Source organism: Melanotaenia boesemani, chromosome 14 (assembly GCF_017639745.1).
Source record: "Melanotaenia boesemani isolate fMelBoe1 chromosome 14, fMelBoe1.pri, whole genome shotgun sequence".
Taxonomy (NCBI): Eukaryota; Metazoa; Chordata; class Actinopteri; order Atheriniformes; family Melanotaeniidae; genus Melanotaenia; species Melanotaenia boesemani.
In genome coordinates this window covers 24,877,259-24,895,195 of record NC_055695.1, presented here as the reverse complement: position 1 = coordinate 24,895,195, position 17,937 = coordinate 24,877,259, and the positions used below count along the sequence as shown (strand labels likewise).

General features: G+C 39.8%; 1 protein-coding gene across 2 annotated transcripts in view; it reads right to left on the bottom strand.

Annotated features, from left to right (window-relative positions):
* Positions 1 to 2,403: 2,403 nt before the first annotated feature.
* si:ch73-63e15.2 (protein strawberry notch homolog 2) overlaps positions 2,404 to 17,937 on the bottom strand; it is a 59,342-nt gene continuing 43,808 nt past the window's right edge. The window contains exons 6-32 of one of the 2 annotated variants that reach the window (XM_042006107.1): positions 17,830 to 17,916; positions 17,408 to 17,513; positions 17,137 to 17,297; positions 16,901 to 17,034; positions 16,678 to 16,768; positions 16,426 to 16,569; positions 16,174 to 16,291; positions 15,979 to 16,084; positions 15,670 to 15,823; positions 15,376 to 15,552; positions 15,033 to 15,130; positions 14,412 to 14,494; positions 14,103 to 14,285; positions 13,867 to 13,988; positions 13,593 to 13,724; positions 13,294 to 13,429; positions 11,840 to 11,952; positions 10,829 to 10,900; positions 10,597 to 10,705; positions 10,413 to 10,484; positions 10,165 to 10,308; positions 9,948 to 10,042; positions 8,823 to 8,915; positions 8,555 to 8,686; positions 7,831 to 7,907; positions 7,318 to 7,508; positions 2,404 to 7,216 (exon numbers count right to left, since the gene is read on the bottom strand). In XM_042006107.1, coding sequence (XP_041862041.1) covers positions 6,057 to 7,216; positions 7,318 to 7,508; positions 7,831 to 7,907; positions 8,555 to 8,686; positions 8,823 to 8,915; positions 9,948 to 10,042; positions 10,165 to 10,308; positions 10,413 to 10,484; positions 10,597 to 10,705; positions 10,829 to 10,900; positions 11,840 to 11,952; positions 13,294 to 13,429; positions 13,593 to 13,724; positions 13,867 to 13,988; positions 14,103 to 14,285; positions 14,412 to 14,494; positions 15,033 to 15,130; positions 15,376 to 15,552; positions 15,670 to 15,823; positions 15,979 to 16,084; positions 16,174 to 16,291; positions 16,426 to 16,569; positions 16,678 to 16,768; positions 16,901 to 17,034; positions 17,137 to 17,297; positions 17,408 to 17,513; positions 17,830 to 17,916 — 4,290 coding nt within the window. In that variant the 3' untranslated portion in view covers positions 2,404 to 6,056. The remainder of the gene's footprint in view (positions 7,217 to 7,317; positions 7,509 to 7,830; positions 7,908 to 8,554; positions 8,687 to 8,822; positions 8,916 to 9,947; positions 10,043 to 10,164; positions 10,309 to 10,412; positions 10,485 to 10,596; positions 10,706 to 10,828; positions 10,901 to 11,839; positions 11,953 to 13,293; positions 13,430 to 13,592; positions 13,725 to 13,866; positions 13,989 to 14,102; positions 14,286 to 14,411; positions 14,495 to 15,032; positions 15,131 to 15,375; positions 15,553 to 15,669; positions 15,824 to 15,978; positions 16,085 to 16,173; positions 16,292 to 16,425; positions 16,570 to 16,677; positions 16,769 to 16,900; positions 17,035 to 17,136; positions 17,298 to 17,407; positions 17,514 to 17,829; positions 17,917 to 17,937) is intronic. The other variant, XM_042006108.1, reaches the window with a different exon arrangement.

The window sequence follows — 17,937 nt, the reverse complement described above, 5'->3', positions numbered from 1 at the left end:
GCGTGGCGTTGACTGACGAGCGTGCAGGTGAGTTTCATAACGTCATGACGCAAGGTAATCGGCATCTGCCGGAAGTTACCTTTTGTTACATAAAGCCTCCTCCCAGTTTTGGTTTTGACAAGGTAGCTATGTCTTTGGCCCAAAATACGTTAGTCGGAAAAAATTAAATAAGCTTGACTATTTGTTTTGTGCAACTGTCAAAACAAAAACGTAGTAATATTTATTTATTTATTTACTTACTAACTTAATGTAGTTTTTAAAGATTAACCCATAAGAGCCCGACGTGACATATTTGTCACATACAGTTTCTGAGACATTTTGCTTCAATTTATGGTATAAACTTTGTTTAGAATCCTGTTGAACACAATCTTCTTCAGTCTTCTGAATTATTAGATACCCAGAAGCAGAAAACCACATTATAATATTTTTAAACTATCAAATGGTAACAAATGGTAGATATATCCCCCAAAAATGTTAATTTTCTTTGTTACATTTTGTTAAAGGGCCAAATAAAGACCCCATATTTTAAAAAAAATTTGGACTTTTCTTACCATTTTTTTCATGGGTTGGGTCTTTATGGGTTAATCTAAAAGAAAATATACATGAAAAAATAATAACCAAAAATAAAAAAAAAATAGAGAAAAAGTAAGGAAACTATATATTTAAAGCTTGAGATGGAATACGATGGCATAAAATAGAGTTTATTTGTCCTTGCATAGATAAGTGTAAGTACAAGCACATTTGAATTCTTTTGCATTTGTCCAAGTCACAAATTTCTTAAAAGAAACACAATATGACTCAAAACAGTAGTAAGATAAAAACAAAATACAATGCATGAACAAATCAACTCTATGAATTGACATTAGATAATCAGCTACAGGAAAACTGAGCAGCTACAGTCAGTATGGAAAATACTGCACCTAATGAGTTTATTTGTTAAATTTTCTTTATTGATATTCTTCTTCTTCTTATTATTATTATTATTGTTTTTGTTGTTGCTGTTGTTGTTGTTATGTCTAGCGTTAAGTGATTTATGGAGTGAGGTAGTTCCTTGCCTCTTTGTTGTCCTGTGCCATTAGTCTAATAGTGGCTGGAAAAAAGCTGTTGTGGAGTCGAGCCCTGTGTGTGCTGATGCTCACTGGCCTGTGGTGTCTCAAGTTGTAACTTGAATGCACTCACTGACACAGAGCATTACCTGGATATTTGTCCCTAAGGATGCTCTGTGCTTACCTCTGATAGTACTAGGTGGTGTCTATGGAAGAGAGGTTGGAGCCAATGACCCTGTCTGCAGTTTTTATGACTTGCTGCAGGGACTTCCTCTTGGCCAGGGTGATATAGACATACCACATTGTGATACCACCGGTGGGGATACTTTCAACATCCTCTGTAGACTCTGATGTGGGGCTGGCAATTAAGTCCTACCTTCTTCAGCATCCTGACGACATGCAGCTTCTTGAACTCTTAACGGTTGGCTGAAGCAGGATGGCTTATCTCCTGAAATTAACAATAGTTCTTTGTTAAGTAAGAGATAATTATCATTTCCATAGATGCCAAGAAGAAGATGCATCACCCCCTTTGATGGTCCTGTCATCTGTGTACTTAATAACATTTTTGTCCAAGGTGGAGGTACATTCATGTGTTCAGTGCAAAGATGTTGGACTTAAACAATAGCCTTGTGCTCAATATTCAATTGTTTTGTAAAATCACTGCAAAAATGTATAACCTACAAAATGTTATGAAAAAAGAAGTGCACAAAACATAACCCTTTACAGACAATCTGGTTTAGAGCGCCTCCTGTCTAGATCTGGAGGTGCATTCAGTTTTTCTCATCTAAATATGTGACATTGCCTGTAATACTGCTGCACATCACTGGCAGATACTTGAGCTCATTTATTAAACTCATGCACAACAGACAGCACAGCAGTTTTAAAAATAACTGCAGGCTCAGTGCGGGTAAAAAGTGGGAAGAGCTTTTGTTTGTAGGTAATGTAATATTTGGTCTAATGGGAGTAGTCTCTTTAAATCATTAGTCTCGTTTGCCCATGCCTTCATGATTTGGCTTAAAACCTCTATTTTTTGAAGAAGCTTAACATTGCAGGTTCAGCCGGTGGTCTCTTCTTTCTTCCACCTTTTGCAGGTGATTGAATTAAAGATTCAGAGCAAGATTCTCTTAACTTTCTTTGCTAAATTTAAATTATATAATTCTAATTGTTTTTAATCGAATTGGACTTAAATAAAATCTCTCCCAAAATAGACAATAAAGTACCATGAGGATAAATCTTTATGGAGTAATTCCTGTCCAGGCTGTTGTTAAAAATCTTTAAAATGACAGCACTTATGCAGGTTCTTCTTATCTGAACCCACAACAAACCTGCAAGCGACAACCACGACAAACAAATAAGATTCAGTTTCAGCAATCTTTTTTTTTTATTTGTTTACAAAGTTAAGATTGCATTTTTATATAGTCCTTCCTTTAATGAGTAGAAAACCTTTTTAAAGAATTAGTTGAAAGGCACAAATTTTACAATATATACATTTGGATCTAAATTATAAATATATAGAAAACAAAAAGCACAACCCAGGATAAAAGTGCTAAACACAGTTTTTGTTTTATACAGAAAAAATAGGCTTTGTTTAAAAATACATACAATCAGTAGCATGTTTTTTGTTTCATTTTTTTTTGTTAGCAATAAATTATTTCAAAGAGATAACATTTATATAATATGCAAATGGTGGAGAAACAAGAAAAGATGGTTACAGTATACACAGAGCAATCCATTAAGGAACAGGAACAAGCTTGTACTGTTCATCATAACCAACACGAGAACAGTAACTGGATTATGCCATACTTAGTGCAAAAAAATAAAAACGATTAAAGGCCTAACTACACAAATAAAGAATCATTTGAAAAAAAAGGCTTATTTTTCCAGAAATTGCTATCCATATCCCTCAAATGCATAAAGCTGTATTTTTGCAAACAAATACAAAATGAAAGGCAAAACTGTTTGCAGACTGATGTCTTGGAATGTGGCCGAGGAGGAATATCAAAAGCAAAGTAGATGAGCGGATAAGGGAAACTTACAGAGGGGAGATTTTGCAACTAAAAGACTAATATTGAGTTTGTCTAATCCTAAATTTAACCATCTGTTCCACTGAGGGAGGGGGATGGAGGCAGGGATAGATCAATTGCACATTACAGTATGACCCAGGTGTGACTCGACGCCAACGTCTGTCAGCGTTTGCATGAATGAAAATGTTCTGAGAGCTGCAGCGCAAATAAAAAAACAAAGAAAAGATAATGCTTCTTAAAAAGAAACAGCCTTTGATCTTTGCCCTAAGATGGCATAAACATTTAGAATCACTGACATTTTCACAAAGACAAACAACAAACCCATCACATTAAGTCTAAAATATAAATACAGCAAGGTCACAGCACATAGTCAAGAAAAAAACATAAAGAAAAGAAACAAAAAACAGACCATGTACGCATTAGTTTCACCACTGTTAAAAGGGGAAATTATATATTTCTGGTAACGCCCCAATGTTACACCTCTTTTAGGTTTTCTTCCTGAGATTGATAAAAGGTCTCGTATCTTAGAGCCGGTAACTTCAGGGGTGTTTGTGGAACACTTTGGTATCTCTGCAAACCGAAGGCCTGACGTAGGTCTACAAGTCAGAGAAATGTTTCTACTAGAGCAAAGCAAAACTAAGAAAAGCAGAATAAATCCAGACACTGTACAGCAGTACAGAACAGTGCAATCTTATTTGGTGGCAGGTTATAATAGAATTTGTTTTTATAGTAATCTTGAAAATGAGTAACGTCCCTGACTGAACATGTCGTTAACTATTATATTAAGCAAGATGATAACGTATCTAAAATCTAAATATCCCTTAAATATAAATAACTTTTTATATAACGATGAATAAAACATTGAGAACGCATCGCGCTCATTCTGTCAAAATGTATTTTACAAAAAGTTGTAAGCATTTCAGAATGAAGCACAACAGAAACAAGAAACCATGCAAAGATAATCACAAAGCTTTGCCTGTTGAGCGTAAACATTGCTTAGGCATTTCCATTTCACGACTGATGTATGACATGATTTTATTGCTTTTTGATCACTTGAACTTCTGGCATTTTTTGTCACAAACCAGTGCATCGCTTTCACAAAAAGATGGCCAGATAATACAGGTACTATCACACACTCAATGTGATGAGCTCATGTGTTTCAAGGCTGAAATGGACAAAATTTAGATAAATAGTTGCAATCTGTTGAACTCCACTGGAACCCAGCATTAAAGAAGGCATAATTAAGTTATTAAAAACTAACAGGGATCTCTTTTTCAGAACTTAACATGATAAAGACAATATATTCTGTCTTAACCATTGGTATTAAAAAAATCTGATATTGATGAAGTTCCCAATGACACATATACAAACAGACACACACACAAAAAGACTCAAGACTTTCCTGAGGCACCCCAAATCAAAACGGGAGTCGCATCACAAATCTGTTATTGTCACGTCTATAAATGTAAAAAAAAAAAAAAATAAAAGAGGTGGGGGGGTTAATTTTATTGGTATCAATTCTGCCAAACAACCAACTATGCCACTAAGCCTCGGGAACGGGGACAGAAAGGACAAGCTTACTAAACCTGCAGAAATCAAGAGGAGAGCACGCTCAGGGTGCATCAACAGAGACGAATATTCTCCTGTCTGTCATCATGTGAAATGTGAGATTGCGGGGCAAAAGGATGGAGAAGCTAACAGCCTTAGCGAGCGTAGTGTTATGTGTTTTGCAGATATGTGGCGGCTTGAAAATACTCCGCTTCCCATCAGGCAGTTTGAACAGTTTTACAACCCTCATATTCAGCCGTTAGCCACAGGACGACATCCCCTCTGCAGTGAGTTTTTACGTGCCGCGCTTGCTGTTACGTCCCTCTTTCTGCTAACCAGCCATCCGAGTGCAATGTCATCCACTGGGTTGTTCAACCACCACGCTTCCCTCTTATTTTATTGCATCTTCATTGTAACACTTTTACGATCTTTACTAACTTAAAAAGAATTTTCCTGACATTAAGTTTTTTTTTCTAATTCTGATCCAAAGGGCAGTTTTCATAACAATCTAGCAGGCATTTACAGGCTACATGGAGGCGTCTTACTGAAACCCAACACCAGCATCATGCAACATAAAACTAACCGACTGACTCACTGAGGGGGCCAAAAGTTAAATACAAATATATCATATTAAATTAATATTAAAACCACTGTTCAGGAGTACAAATCTATACATTAGGCTACATGAACTTTAAAGACTGCATTTATAGATTTCTCTGAAGGCACTGTTTGCAACAGCAGAATGCTCTTCCTCTCTCTTTTTCCTCACACTAGTGTTCATACAGGCAGGGAGAGATCCAAGAGGGAGCACGTTGAGGAAAACCGAAAACTGAGGCATTTCATGGCTAATCAGTTAAAAGATTTCATGTCTTTTTCTCCGTTCTTCTTCCAGTTCAGCACTATCTCTTGTTTCTTCTTTTTTTTTTCAAACAGCAATGAACAGCTAAGTAACAGTAAAGCAGAGCCTGTAGGTGTGGTTCAAACTGGTGAAAGGCATTTCGAGCTTCCAGCAACATCACCGATCTTACCTCGTTAAAATCAGCAGCAGGAGGTTTATGCGAGATTTCCACATCTCAACGGATGTTTGGACATTTATCGCATGTTTAGTTTTTCCACTTCCTTTTTGTTAAAAAAAAAAAAAAAAATGAACAGCTGCCTTTACCGTGGAGGACGCACTTTGGTGCAGAAATCTGATACTGATCGAATCTGCCATCGTCTCGACAGCCATGAGCCGGTGAACGCTACAGATGGATAGAAGGATTAGGCCAGCGCAGGACAGGCAGTGACTTGACTAAAGGCCCTGAGGGGAGAGGGAATAGGTCCAAGGTCGCAAATATAGACAGCAGCAAACAAGATGCAATCTACTTTTTAAAGTCAAAACACCAAAAAAACAAACAAAAAAACCCAAAGTTCGTACAAGTTGTGACTGTTTAAGCTCTTAGTCTTGTTGATGGTACCGGATGACAGACTTGCGGTCTGGCCCGGCCTGTAGCATGCTGTTTAGAGCCTCACGGACGTCTAGAGCGCCGGAGCTGCAGTGGCCGTTTGGTAACGAAGCAGAGTCTGACTGTTGGAGGTGATAGGTCGAAGGGAAGCAAGAGGAAGAGTTGGAAAACAGTGAAGAGGAGGAGGAGGAGGACGGGCTGGGAAAGAAAGAGGCCAGGTTGTTTGATACAGAAGAGGTGGAGGACGTAGAAGAGCAGGAGGAGGTAGAGGACGAAGGGCTGGCTTTCTGTGTGGGCATCTGGGGAGTCAGGTGTGAGGCAAATAAATCTAGTAAGTCATGGTGGTCGTTATTGGCCAGCAGGTTGTGATTCTGCTGCTGCGAGGCCTGCAGGTGTTGCTGCTGCTGCTGATGAAGACTCAGAGGCTGTTGTGTTGGTACAGCTGGCTGGGTGTTCGTAGCACTCTGGGAAATCAGAGCCTCTAGATTAAAGTTATCAACAAAGTTTACGTGGTTGGCCGTCAGGTTGTCCAGACTCAGCCCACCCTCTGTGTTTTCTGGTGAGGGGGATGGTGAGCTCATGGTCAGGTCCAAGATCTCTTCCAGGGAATTCTTGGAAGACAAGTTGGGGGACTGCGTAGTCTGGAGTTCAAGAGACGGGTTCGTCGGTTGTTGAAAAGGGGATATAAAAGACGGGGGGCAAAACTGGGAGAAATCGAATGTATTGGACAGGGAGCTGTTGTTGGTGGAGGAGGTGGAATTGCTGGGCCAGCTGTTGTGGGTGTTTTGCTGGGTTTGGCTGAGATTTCTCTGTAAGGACAGCATGGACAAATTATGGGGGAACTGCTGCAAGGCAGACTGGTTTTGGGCTTGCATTCCCTGTAGCTGAGAGATGTTCCCCATATGAGTTCTCGGTAGAGTGTATTGGTTTAGTTCCTGCTTATGCATCTGCCTCTGACCAAGAGTCTGAGCAAGGGACTGGTTGAGAAGGGGTTTCTGACTGAACAGATTTGCCAGGAGGTGCTTGTTCTCCTGCTCTATTTTACGCATCTGCTCCTGCCGCTCCTTCTCTTTTCGCCTCTTCTTCACCTCCTCGTCCATTTGCAGAAGCTCCTCACGCACACGTGCCACGCAGTTCTCTGGGATCTTGATGCCTGAGGGAAATGAGGGGAAATAATCTATTAACTAAGTCCTTAAATGTTTATTAACCCCTCAAACACTGATACATAATGTGCTTGAAGTGTGATGCTCTTACCAACTTGCTTATTGTGCTGCTTAGTTTTAAGGCGGACGATCTGCAGGATGCTGGAGCTGGTGATGTCAGACACCACGTCGGACACCCGCTTCCACACCCGCAACAAAGCTCCACACAACATGTGGTACTGACGGAGGCGCATGCCCTGCAGACACTCCTGCCCTTCTTCAATCTTCTTACACTTTCCATTCCTGGGGGGCAGGCAGTGGTAGAAGACAAATTAGTTATGCGTACAACAAAACTGCTCTTAATTACATTTTATTTTTTTTCCTAAACCCCGTTGTGGAAATTTCACCAGTTACGCTGTCAGCAAACCAAATTCACTAGTCATCTGCAGGTGAAGGCACATGTGAGATTTACAGGCAATTTTCTACATGACTTGCTCTCAGGTGATCTACAAATCCTTGGGAATGGCATCTGACCGTTAGAGCACCCAGACTGAATGTGAATAAGTACCAGCCTGATTGGCAGCTTGAGCCATTAATCTTCAAGGATGTTGAGGATTTTACTTACCAGTTAGCGTGACTACACTTCTTGAAAGAGAAGGTGAACTGGTTCTCCCAGATCTCATTGGCTTCCTCAGGAGTTACCTGGAAAATCATACACACAACATAATCAGCTGAGACCTCATATTGTCCATAAAAATGTAACTTCTGACCAAAGGTCATGATCTAGCTTTATCCTGTTTATGTCCACTGACTGTGTCAAAAGACAGAAACAGCTCTTTTGTTTAGTGGGCTTAAGATGAAAGTTCAGTGAACACCACACAGTTGTTTGCACTGTTAAAGGAACAAGTAGCTTCAACAACAACAAACAAGACAACAATTAACAGTCATTAATTTTACTTACACTGCTCACAGCCTTGTGGACATTCTTGTTACAAAGCATGAATGTTCACAAGGGGGCAGTACACTCCATTTAATAATTTATGCATTATGAGTACTTGTACCTCAAACAGCAGCCTCAGAGCAAGATATCGGTTTGGAAAACGAACAAATGAAAAACTTTCTCTTCTGTCAATCCCTCCCTAAATTCAGCATTACTAAGAAAACAAAGTTATTATCAAGAAAAGCCAATGTTTGTTTCCACTGAAGCAAGCAAAGATATGGCAGTAGAACACAAACATTAAGAGGAGATGAATGTTTTCTTTGTCTTCTCCTGTGTGGGAGCCATACAGGCATGGATATACACAGAATTTTAAACGAACGGGTTGATCAAGAGTCAGTCAAGCTACTACCTTCCGGTAACGTTGCAGCAGGTTGTCGAGGCTCTCAGGGTGGGTCTGCTTGCCAATGTTGGGCTTGTAGACAATGAAGTTTTTGCCTCTTCCTTGTTCAGCTAGCAGCACACATGGGCTGTTACCTCGCAGCTATGAAGAAAACACACAGAGATTTTGATAGTTTACATTACGGGGAAAACCCTTTCCACAGACATGAATTATTAAAACTGATACTTACAGGAATTCATTTAGTAAAACCCAGACTGAATTAGTTACATGGACTCACCTTCTGGGAAAGATAGAATCCCTCATCGGGACCACTAAGCTTCTGTGACCTACTGTAGGCCTCATCCCAGGGCATTCCTCTGTCCACGCTGATCTGCAGGGCAAAAAGATCAGAGACTGAAGCATGTGCTGTCAGAGAGGAAGCCAAACATGCTCTCACTGCTGGCATGAAGCTTGGTACCTTTTTAAAGAAAATTCAAGTGTGATCTAAGACATGTCTTGACAAATCAACTTTGGAACATATAAACTTGTCTGACTTGGTTTATTATTTTATGTATTTCTTCTCCTGTTTCAAATGACTACTTATATACATGTATAGAAATAAAAATACATTTATGCCTGTACCCAGCGCACTGAAGTGGTCCTCCTGTGCAGGATTAAGTCTGACAACCAACTTTGAAATGTCAAGCGTACGTTAGCCTGCAGCTAATAGCAGATGATAGAGGTAATTATTCTTTTCCCACCTTCAACTACTATCTACACAGGCTCTACAGCCCCAGGCTAAGCCTGTATAATCATAGTCTTACTGCAGGCAAAGTGACATCAATCAAAACTCTCATACTGCAGAGGGAGACACTTGAGGCACCAGTGAGAGTGTTGACTATAATGTTGGAGCAAATGTATGTTTCAGAACAAGCTCAATTTAAATGCAAAAAACTATATGGAAAGCAAGTTTGCAAGAAAATCTTGATGAAATGTTGGTTTTTTCAGCATTTCAAGGTGGCTTAGCTTTAAATGAAAATGAAACCTTTTACGGCCTAACAGGTTCTGCTGGATTTTACATAAGAATCACTTTGACTGAATATCAGGTTCCACAAACTTTCTCAGCAAGCATAAAAACATTGTGAATTCTGGTAGAAGTTCAAGAGTTTAAGACAACCACCAGCCGCTATCCCTGTTTTGAAGCAATATCACCCCCTTCTCCTTGTGTAAGATGACCACCATTTTACCTGCATTTTATTTGCCATGTCTTTTTCATAAAAAGGCCTGACCTTCTGGTGAACTTATTGTAGGATGCCACAATGATGGGCTAACAACAGGAGTCTCACAACTCAAGCAATATGACATGTACCATATTTCAAGAGCACTAACTGATGCACTAAACATGAGGGTATGTGGTGCCTACCTTATAAAGAACAACCTGTCCATCCTGAGGATTTCCAGGTGTCAGGAAAGTTTCCTGCTTTTCCTCATAAATCTCATCATTACCCGGAGCAAGATCTGGCAGAGGCAAGGGAACAAAAAGATGAAAAGAAATCACCTTTAAATAATGATAATAAAAATGATCATACCAACACAATCTTCAAGAAAAAACTTCTAATAGCAATCAATGATGATCATACCTAGTATTCCCATGTCATATTTGCCCTCCTTCTTGTCTTTCTCAATCAGGTAGTCAAAGTTATCAATGAAGTACTGGAAGAGAGAGTTCTGCATGTGGACCTCCAGACCCAGGATGCGATTCAGGAACTTGGTGATGCTGCAGTCTGACATAAAAACGACACACAAGTTTGGGTTGAAAACTGAACACTGAAACTTAAAGGTCAAAGTTTGCGTTATGCATCTCAAATACTTCTGGCCTGAAGCCTACCTTTCTCAGTGCTGATCCCAAGACGAGGCTCATTACAAAAGATGCCCACATTCTTCATTCCCTCTTTCATGTCTAAATAATTTAGAAAAAAAGAACAAAGTTGTTTTGCTGATTGAGCACAGGAAATTAAAAGCTGAGGAAGATGTTCTGTGTTTACTGGCAGACAACCGAAGCTCAAACATACCTCTAAAGAACATGGCATCACCCCCAGGGTATCCTTTGGGAGGGGGCACCTTGTTGTCTATGTGGCCAAGAATAGCTTTGGTGATTTTATCTAGTGCCTTGTTACCATACTGCAAAAGAAAGGGGATTTGTAAAGGTAAAAAAATAAATAAATAAACTGGAATAAATGAACACTAACAATCAGAAACAAAATGTAAACAATTCACATTAAAACATTACTTAAAACTGCCCACCTTGTTTTCAAAATTGTACTTGCTCAGGTCTCTGGATTCAGTGGCTCTTCTGTCTCCGTGGGTTAATGCACCCTGCAGAGTGGATTAACACAAGACCAGTATAAGGCTCACAGCCCCCACCGCACTTTCACAACAATACAGCCGAACACACTGATGTTTGCTGCTGATCTAAAATTGGCAAAGTGAACCTGAACCAACCTGCTTTCATTACAACAACAAAATGAACAAAGACTTATCTCTCAGTTAGACAAAAGTGAATTTGGAGGCAAGATTCGAAAGTGAAGGAAAATGTAAACAAAGCCACGTCAACGCGAGCATTCAGCTGTTAGGATGTAGGGACTGTTTTAGTGTGTACTTGTATCGGGTTCAAGCAGGCAGGCAGATGAGATGTGAACTATTCTTGATAAATATTTATCACACAGAGCTGGCAAATGCAGAACTGACTTCCTGGAAGCGCCATTCCCTCGCACTCGTCTCACCCTTTCCCAAAAACAACAGTCATGCTGTGTCACTATGGAAATAACTGACTGGTGTGCAAAAATGCATCGATAATGATGGAAAATAACTGTAGCCTTATAAATCTTCTAGAGAAGCTCTTTGGCTTTGCTTCATCAGTTTTCCATTGCTGAGTTGGGGAGGGGAAAGACCCAGAATCTCTTAAGATTTGTGGAGAAACTTCAAGAGAACCAATAACAAAACACAGTCTGTAAGAAGACTTAAAAACTAGGGAATAGCCCAAGGAAGAATACGGGTAGAGGGTCACGGCAGGGCGATGGAAGAGATGGTAGTTTCACTAACGCAAATGCTACAATCAATGAACGCAAAACAGAGATCTTTCTTGTTTCAGCTTCTCAAACTTAATAAAACAATAACATAAAAAAGGAATTACTCTCCCCTGAGATACAATTCTTCATGTAAAAATAAATAATGAAGGAAATGTAGGACAAATAATTGTGCACTAAGAACAAGCACCAACCCACACAAACGAATCCACATAGCTACTATATTTACCAAGCTTTCTAGTCTTTTTGCCACAATGGAGGCAAAGCGTCTCTCCCCAGCCAGCTCAGAGATGAGGAAGATGTACTCTGGCGCTGTCACCTGATTGGACCGATGAGTTCGACCTGAAGAAAAAACCGAAAGATATCAGTGAGACCATTTATAAAGTGAAGTCATTCTTACAGATGAAGACAATATCCTGATGTTTGTCTTTTTGTCTTGTTCAATAAGTGTAATTACCCAGAAAAATTAATGAATAAAAATGTTCTTGGCAACAAGTGAGGCAATGGTTTCCTGAGGTTTGGAATTACACAAATTGTAAAAAGGACTTTGTAGATTTTCAAGATGATGATATTTTCCACATTATTTATCTATATACAACTAGTATCTCAAAAGTAGTATGCTAAAAATGTTCAGCTTTTTCTTTATGCTTCACTGTTAACAGTAAATTCTCAACAGTGGTTTTTATGAATAATTTGACTTAGAAATAAATAAGCTAATAGTTCTCTGCCAGGTTTTTAAGTATTGTTTTATATGCCGATAGGAAAACTAACACCTAATTGAATAAATTAAATATTACATTTTTCACATCAGTAAAACATAAGTCCTAAATGAATCATCAGTGGCTGACCTGTCACATATATAACTATATAACTTCTATTCTCTCTCTCTCTATATATATATTCTATACACAGCAGCTCTTAACATTAACCTCTTAAACACAGAGGATTAAACCATTAAAAGGAGCCCAGAGTTTATGGACATGATATGTGATGGAGGAATTATAATTGAATTAATTTGAACTAACAAATCTCAAATCAGTTCAATGACTGAATTGAGATGAGATGATGCTTCAAATAAGAACAGTTCCAACTGTCTGTGCAGAGGTGAAAAACGTAAATGCAGTACCAGTCGAAAGTTTGGACACTTTCAAATTTAATGCGTAGTTGTGCCCATTTGACTGGTACTGTACTTGAGAATAAAACTGCCAGACAAGTAATCAGTTTGGTGTGTGCAGATGTTGCTGACATGAGAATTTTGACCAAATCAGGTCACAGACCTTCATTAAGATCTCAGGAAATTGTATCAGCTTTAAAAAAAATGGGATTTGTTTCCTTCAAGCAGATTTTTTCAATTTCTTCTTCTACATCACTAATACCCTTTGATCGCAATGTGGCTGCCTGTCACAAATCAGACAGAAGATCACAAAACTGGCCTGGCACATCTGTCAATCTGTTACATCATCTGTCAAGACAGCTGGTCACTATTACACACATTGGTAAACACAGTTACAAAGTGCATGTAATAATCAAACAACAATTACTGCTATGAACTAAAGAAGCTTAAAAAGTCAAGCATTTTATCAACAAAGTATTATATTTCCTTTAAACAAATAGAAAAATTCCAGTTTATTTTTGACTATTTGACTTTCAAGGTCTATTTTAAGGTTACATTTCCTGACTTACCAAACTGCTGAATAGCCCTGTCTGCACTCCAAGGCAGCTCCAGGGTCATGTGGACCCGGCGTCTCTGGTTTTTCACCCGCTTGTCTGCCTGAAGGGAAATCCCAGAGCTGGCTGCCTCTGAGATGATGGCCACCAACTGCAAACAACAGGAATAGCTTTTAATGGAGATCTTATTGCACAATTTCCTTAAAGCAACACCTTGTTTTCAGAAACTGATGCATGCAGCAAATCCAGTAAAAAAACAAAAACAAAATACAATGATTATATTTTGAAAGATCTGTTGAATTCTTATAGCTGACCTTCTCTCCACTCATGAACCGATCCTTCTCCTTGATGTTGATGTGGTCTATTGTGAGACCTTGCTCAGCTCGTGACTCGTAACGCACGCTGCCATCTGGACGTCGCACTACACGACCTTTGCGACCAGTCATCTACAAGAAAAAGAAGAAAAAAAAAACCCCAACATGTTCTTGAAAAGAGACACTGAGAACAAAACAAAACATCCCACCGGTAATTACTCATAGAAGGTGCTATGTGGGGATTTTTTTTTTTAGCTTAGTCTATAGCTTGTACCTCAGAGACTTTATCTGGTCCTCCAAACAAATCAATGAGCACATCCAATGTATTGAGAGGTAGTTTTTTTCCCAGTTCTGATATTTTGTTGAGGAGGCCCTGTTTCATCTCTTCTATCCTTGCTGTGAATACAAAATAGAGGAGCACATTAACCATATAACCCTTCACACATCAAGTCCTAAAAACAAAGGTGAGTGCAAGGCTACAGCGTCAGCTATGGAGTTGAAAATGCCCACCTGACTGTAGGCTAGTGTGGTTGACAAAGATGACGTCATCGTTGTCTTGCAGGGAGTCTGGTGAGGAGTTGGAGTCTGTGTCCATGCCATCGGAGTCGGTGCTGCTGTCATCAGTGATGTTGATCACGCCGCCGCTGTCCACTGTGTGCTTGGGCACCTTGGTTTGGCGACCTCTGGGCTTCCCTGATTGGTAGAAACAACATGACATGTTTCAAAACAAACAAAAAAAAACTTACTGCATCTTTACATACAGATTACAGAAAAAACCTATTAAGTCAATGTTGTGCCATGTGCATCCTTCTCACTTACGTCTCCTCTTATTTCCCGGTGCCTTCTCTCTCCTCTGTTTCTCTGATGGGAAATGCTTCATTACAAGAGAATGAAATACTCCTCTAGAGAGAGGAAAAGGAGAGAAAGAGAAAGCAATCAGGACAACACAGGGCAGTTGGGGCAGTTAGACACTGTGTATTCCTGATTCGGCCTCATTATAGTTGTCATGTGTTGACAGGGAGATGAACAGGTTGCTGTGCGATCTAATTTACTCAGACTCTCAGACATGTCTACTACTGCAAGAAGCTGAAGGTTATCTAAGTTCAGGGCAGTCAGCACTTCCTTTTTTTCTTTTTCATGAATGACTCATTATTTGATTAAGTAGCTGTTACTTACAGAGAGGTTGCCTAGTTTGAATGAGAATAAACTTCAGCTACAAAGCTAATTGTATATACAGTAATGCACGTAGTAAGGACTCTTAAAATTGGTTCTTTATTTGCCAGTTTAATCGAACTAAATTAAATGCAAGAAACCCAGAGACAATTATGTCCCGCAAGCCTTCAATCGCCCTTCCAAACTGGGTCAAAGGTATCAGAGAGATATTCCTGTTTTTTGTCAACTAGAAACTAACTGGCAGTCTAAATATTCATTTTCACTCACTCTGCTGCAGAAACAAATCTGTCAAGATGCCCGTCATTCTCATCCAAGACTTCTCTGGTGCGTGATTCTCCAGTGGACTGCAGCCCGATAACAATGCACTGTGGTGGGATAAAGCGCAAGCACATTAACAATCCTGCACATACACTCAGTTATTTGAAAAAACTTTCAAATGAAGACTCATCTCTGGATCATGACTTGATGGCTACTTTTGACACCTAAAGTAAACTTAGGCTAACCTCCCCCACATATACAGCATATTTAGAGTTTCAGTTTTTGCTTGGATCCTTTATAATGACAACATGTAGATTAGACACACTGGTGTTCGAGGGTGTACTGTGCTGACCTTTCCAGCCTCTAGCTCTTTCTTGGCCAGCTCCACGAGGCAGCGGACTTTGGCAGCGATACAGAGATATTTGAAGAAGCGTTGGTGAGAAGACCAGAACTGCCCCCACAGAGACTTCCTGCTGCTCAGGCCCAGCTCGTTGGCTGCGTGCATGAAGACTTTCAACGCTTCCGCCCACTAGACAAAAAATTCCAGATGTGAATCATTAATTCAAAGATAAGATTTTTTTCCTTACGCCAAAAAAGCCACAGCGAAAGCTAATTAGTTTCCTTCCATAAGAGGTTTGAAACTCACCAGTTTGGCAGCTTCATTATACACCTGTTTGAAATCACTGTCCAGACCAATCTCCTCAATCCGGAAAGAAACCCCTGAGAAGCTCAGCTGTCTGGCAATATACATCCCGCTCACTTTCATGTCCATGGCAACTATCTCCATGGCCCCAACACCTCTGTGTGTGAACAGCATATTAATTATTCATATAATGCTATGATTGGTCTACCGGCCATAACCACAAGCTGATTGTAAGAAATTTTACAATCTCAAGGTATAATTCTCAAAGACTGAAAATTCTTGGGAACACAAGTGCCTCCCGGTAAGTTTCACCTTTTCTCAATGGCGTGCAGGAAGTCATCAAAGGCTCTGAAAGGTGTGCCCTCACCCCATATTCCCAGGCGGCTCATATAGATCATGTTCTTTGGCTCAGAGGCACCTGGAGGAGATGACAGAAATGTATATTTTCAAATCATCTGCTGTATATCTTACTTCCATCAGAGTGTGTTTACGTGCTCGTCAGTCTACCTGTGGCACTGGCATACACCACTCTGGCCCGTGGCAGCTTGCTTTGCAGGTCAAGCACTGCCTTGCCCATCTTTGTAGATGTGGCATTCTTGGCTTTGTGGCATTCATCAAAAATAATCTATAGTGGTGAGAGGTCAAGGCCAAACAACAAATACTACAACACTGTTGGATATTAGGTTGCTAAGATCACAGCATGACAGTACTTTGAGCAGGACACTGATTGCTGGTTTGAGCATTAAAACAAAAGGATACAACTCCATCAAAGTCTGGTTTGCACCAGTCCAGGATTTGTTTAATTCTCGTCCGGTGCTGCCCTCCCGCCTGGCTCTCTCCAATCAGCGCTGAATAAGTTGCAAACAGGACTCCTTCTGAGGTAGCTGTGTCTCCATACTTTATCTACCATTACATGAAAAACATACAGAAACCAGCTTTCTTTAATCTTCTGCTCAGATAGTACATATTAGCCAAAAAAAGACAGATTATGAGTAATTCCCATGGACTCACCTTGTTTAAGGCATGCACAGGAATATTCAGTGCATTTATGTCTTTGAGATCTCTCTCTGCATCAAATTTCAGGTCATTGGATATGCTGAACCTGAGGGTGGAAACCGGGACATCACAAATTTAGGCCACTTTTGTACAAACAAGCTCTTGCATGTATAATCAAGCCTACAATGTATTTCTAACTAGCTATTTGGTGCTTCCTTGAGGAGCAAATCATTCTTACCACAGTGCTTTCTTCCTCCCCTTAAGGTAGTTCTCTAAGATGATTCCTGCCACAGTGCGCCCCTTCCCGACGCCTGCCCCATCGCCGATCAAGAAGCCTGCCCTCTGGTTGTTCTGAAGAATTACCTCGTGTTGCTGAAGCAAATGCATGAACAATGACCACAAAAACCACAGTATTAATCATGGCGACTTCTAAAATGAATAAATTCTTTATATTTTGTGTGCTGCTATCTGTACCTGGCAGGCATAGATGACAGCCTCGAGCTGCAGAGCAGACAGCATGCCGCTGTTAATAGTTGATTCATGGATAGATAGAGTGTATGTGATGTCAGGTGGGGGGACACTGGATAACGTATTTGTTTCCACCACTATGTCTGGATGAGAAATTCCTATAGTGGCTAAAGAGAAGAAAAAATAAAAAGTTTACATTAAACTGCAAAGGATAGCAAGGAAAAAAGCTAATGAAATAATGGGTGTGTAGGTGTTAATATTCTGTTTGGTAGCATACATTTGGAGGGTTTGTACTCAGCATATGTGTCAACATGTCCAAGTTCCTCCGTCTCCTCCTCCTCAGCATCATCTTCCTCTTCTGGTGGTGGCTGGGTTCTTTGAGCCTGAAACACCAAGGCGTCTTTAACAATGTAATTCATTTAACTTCTAACTAGTTGTTAGTCTTTTCATGTTTTGAGAAAATGGAAATACAAGGGATCTGTTTAATGACAGACAGGAGAATATTTTACTAACTTCATGTAGTGATGGGTTAAAATGCTAAAATATAATCCCCAGATTAATGGCACATTACATTTATGTGTAAAAAAATATATAGATACAGTATTTGTGATAGATAATACATAATTTATAATGGATGAGATCATATGGTTTAGTTTGGTTTCATTTTAACATCAGGTTGGAGAGGTCACGGTGGGCTACCTGGAGTCCTCCTAAAGGTGGAGTGCTGATAATAGCGCTTATATCATCCAAACTGGCCAAGCCTTGAAACCTGCTGGTGCCATTCTGCTGTCAACAAAACATAAAATA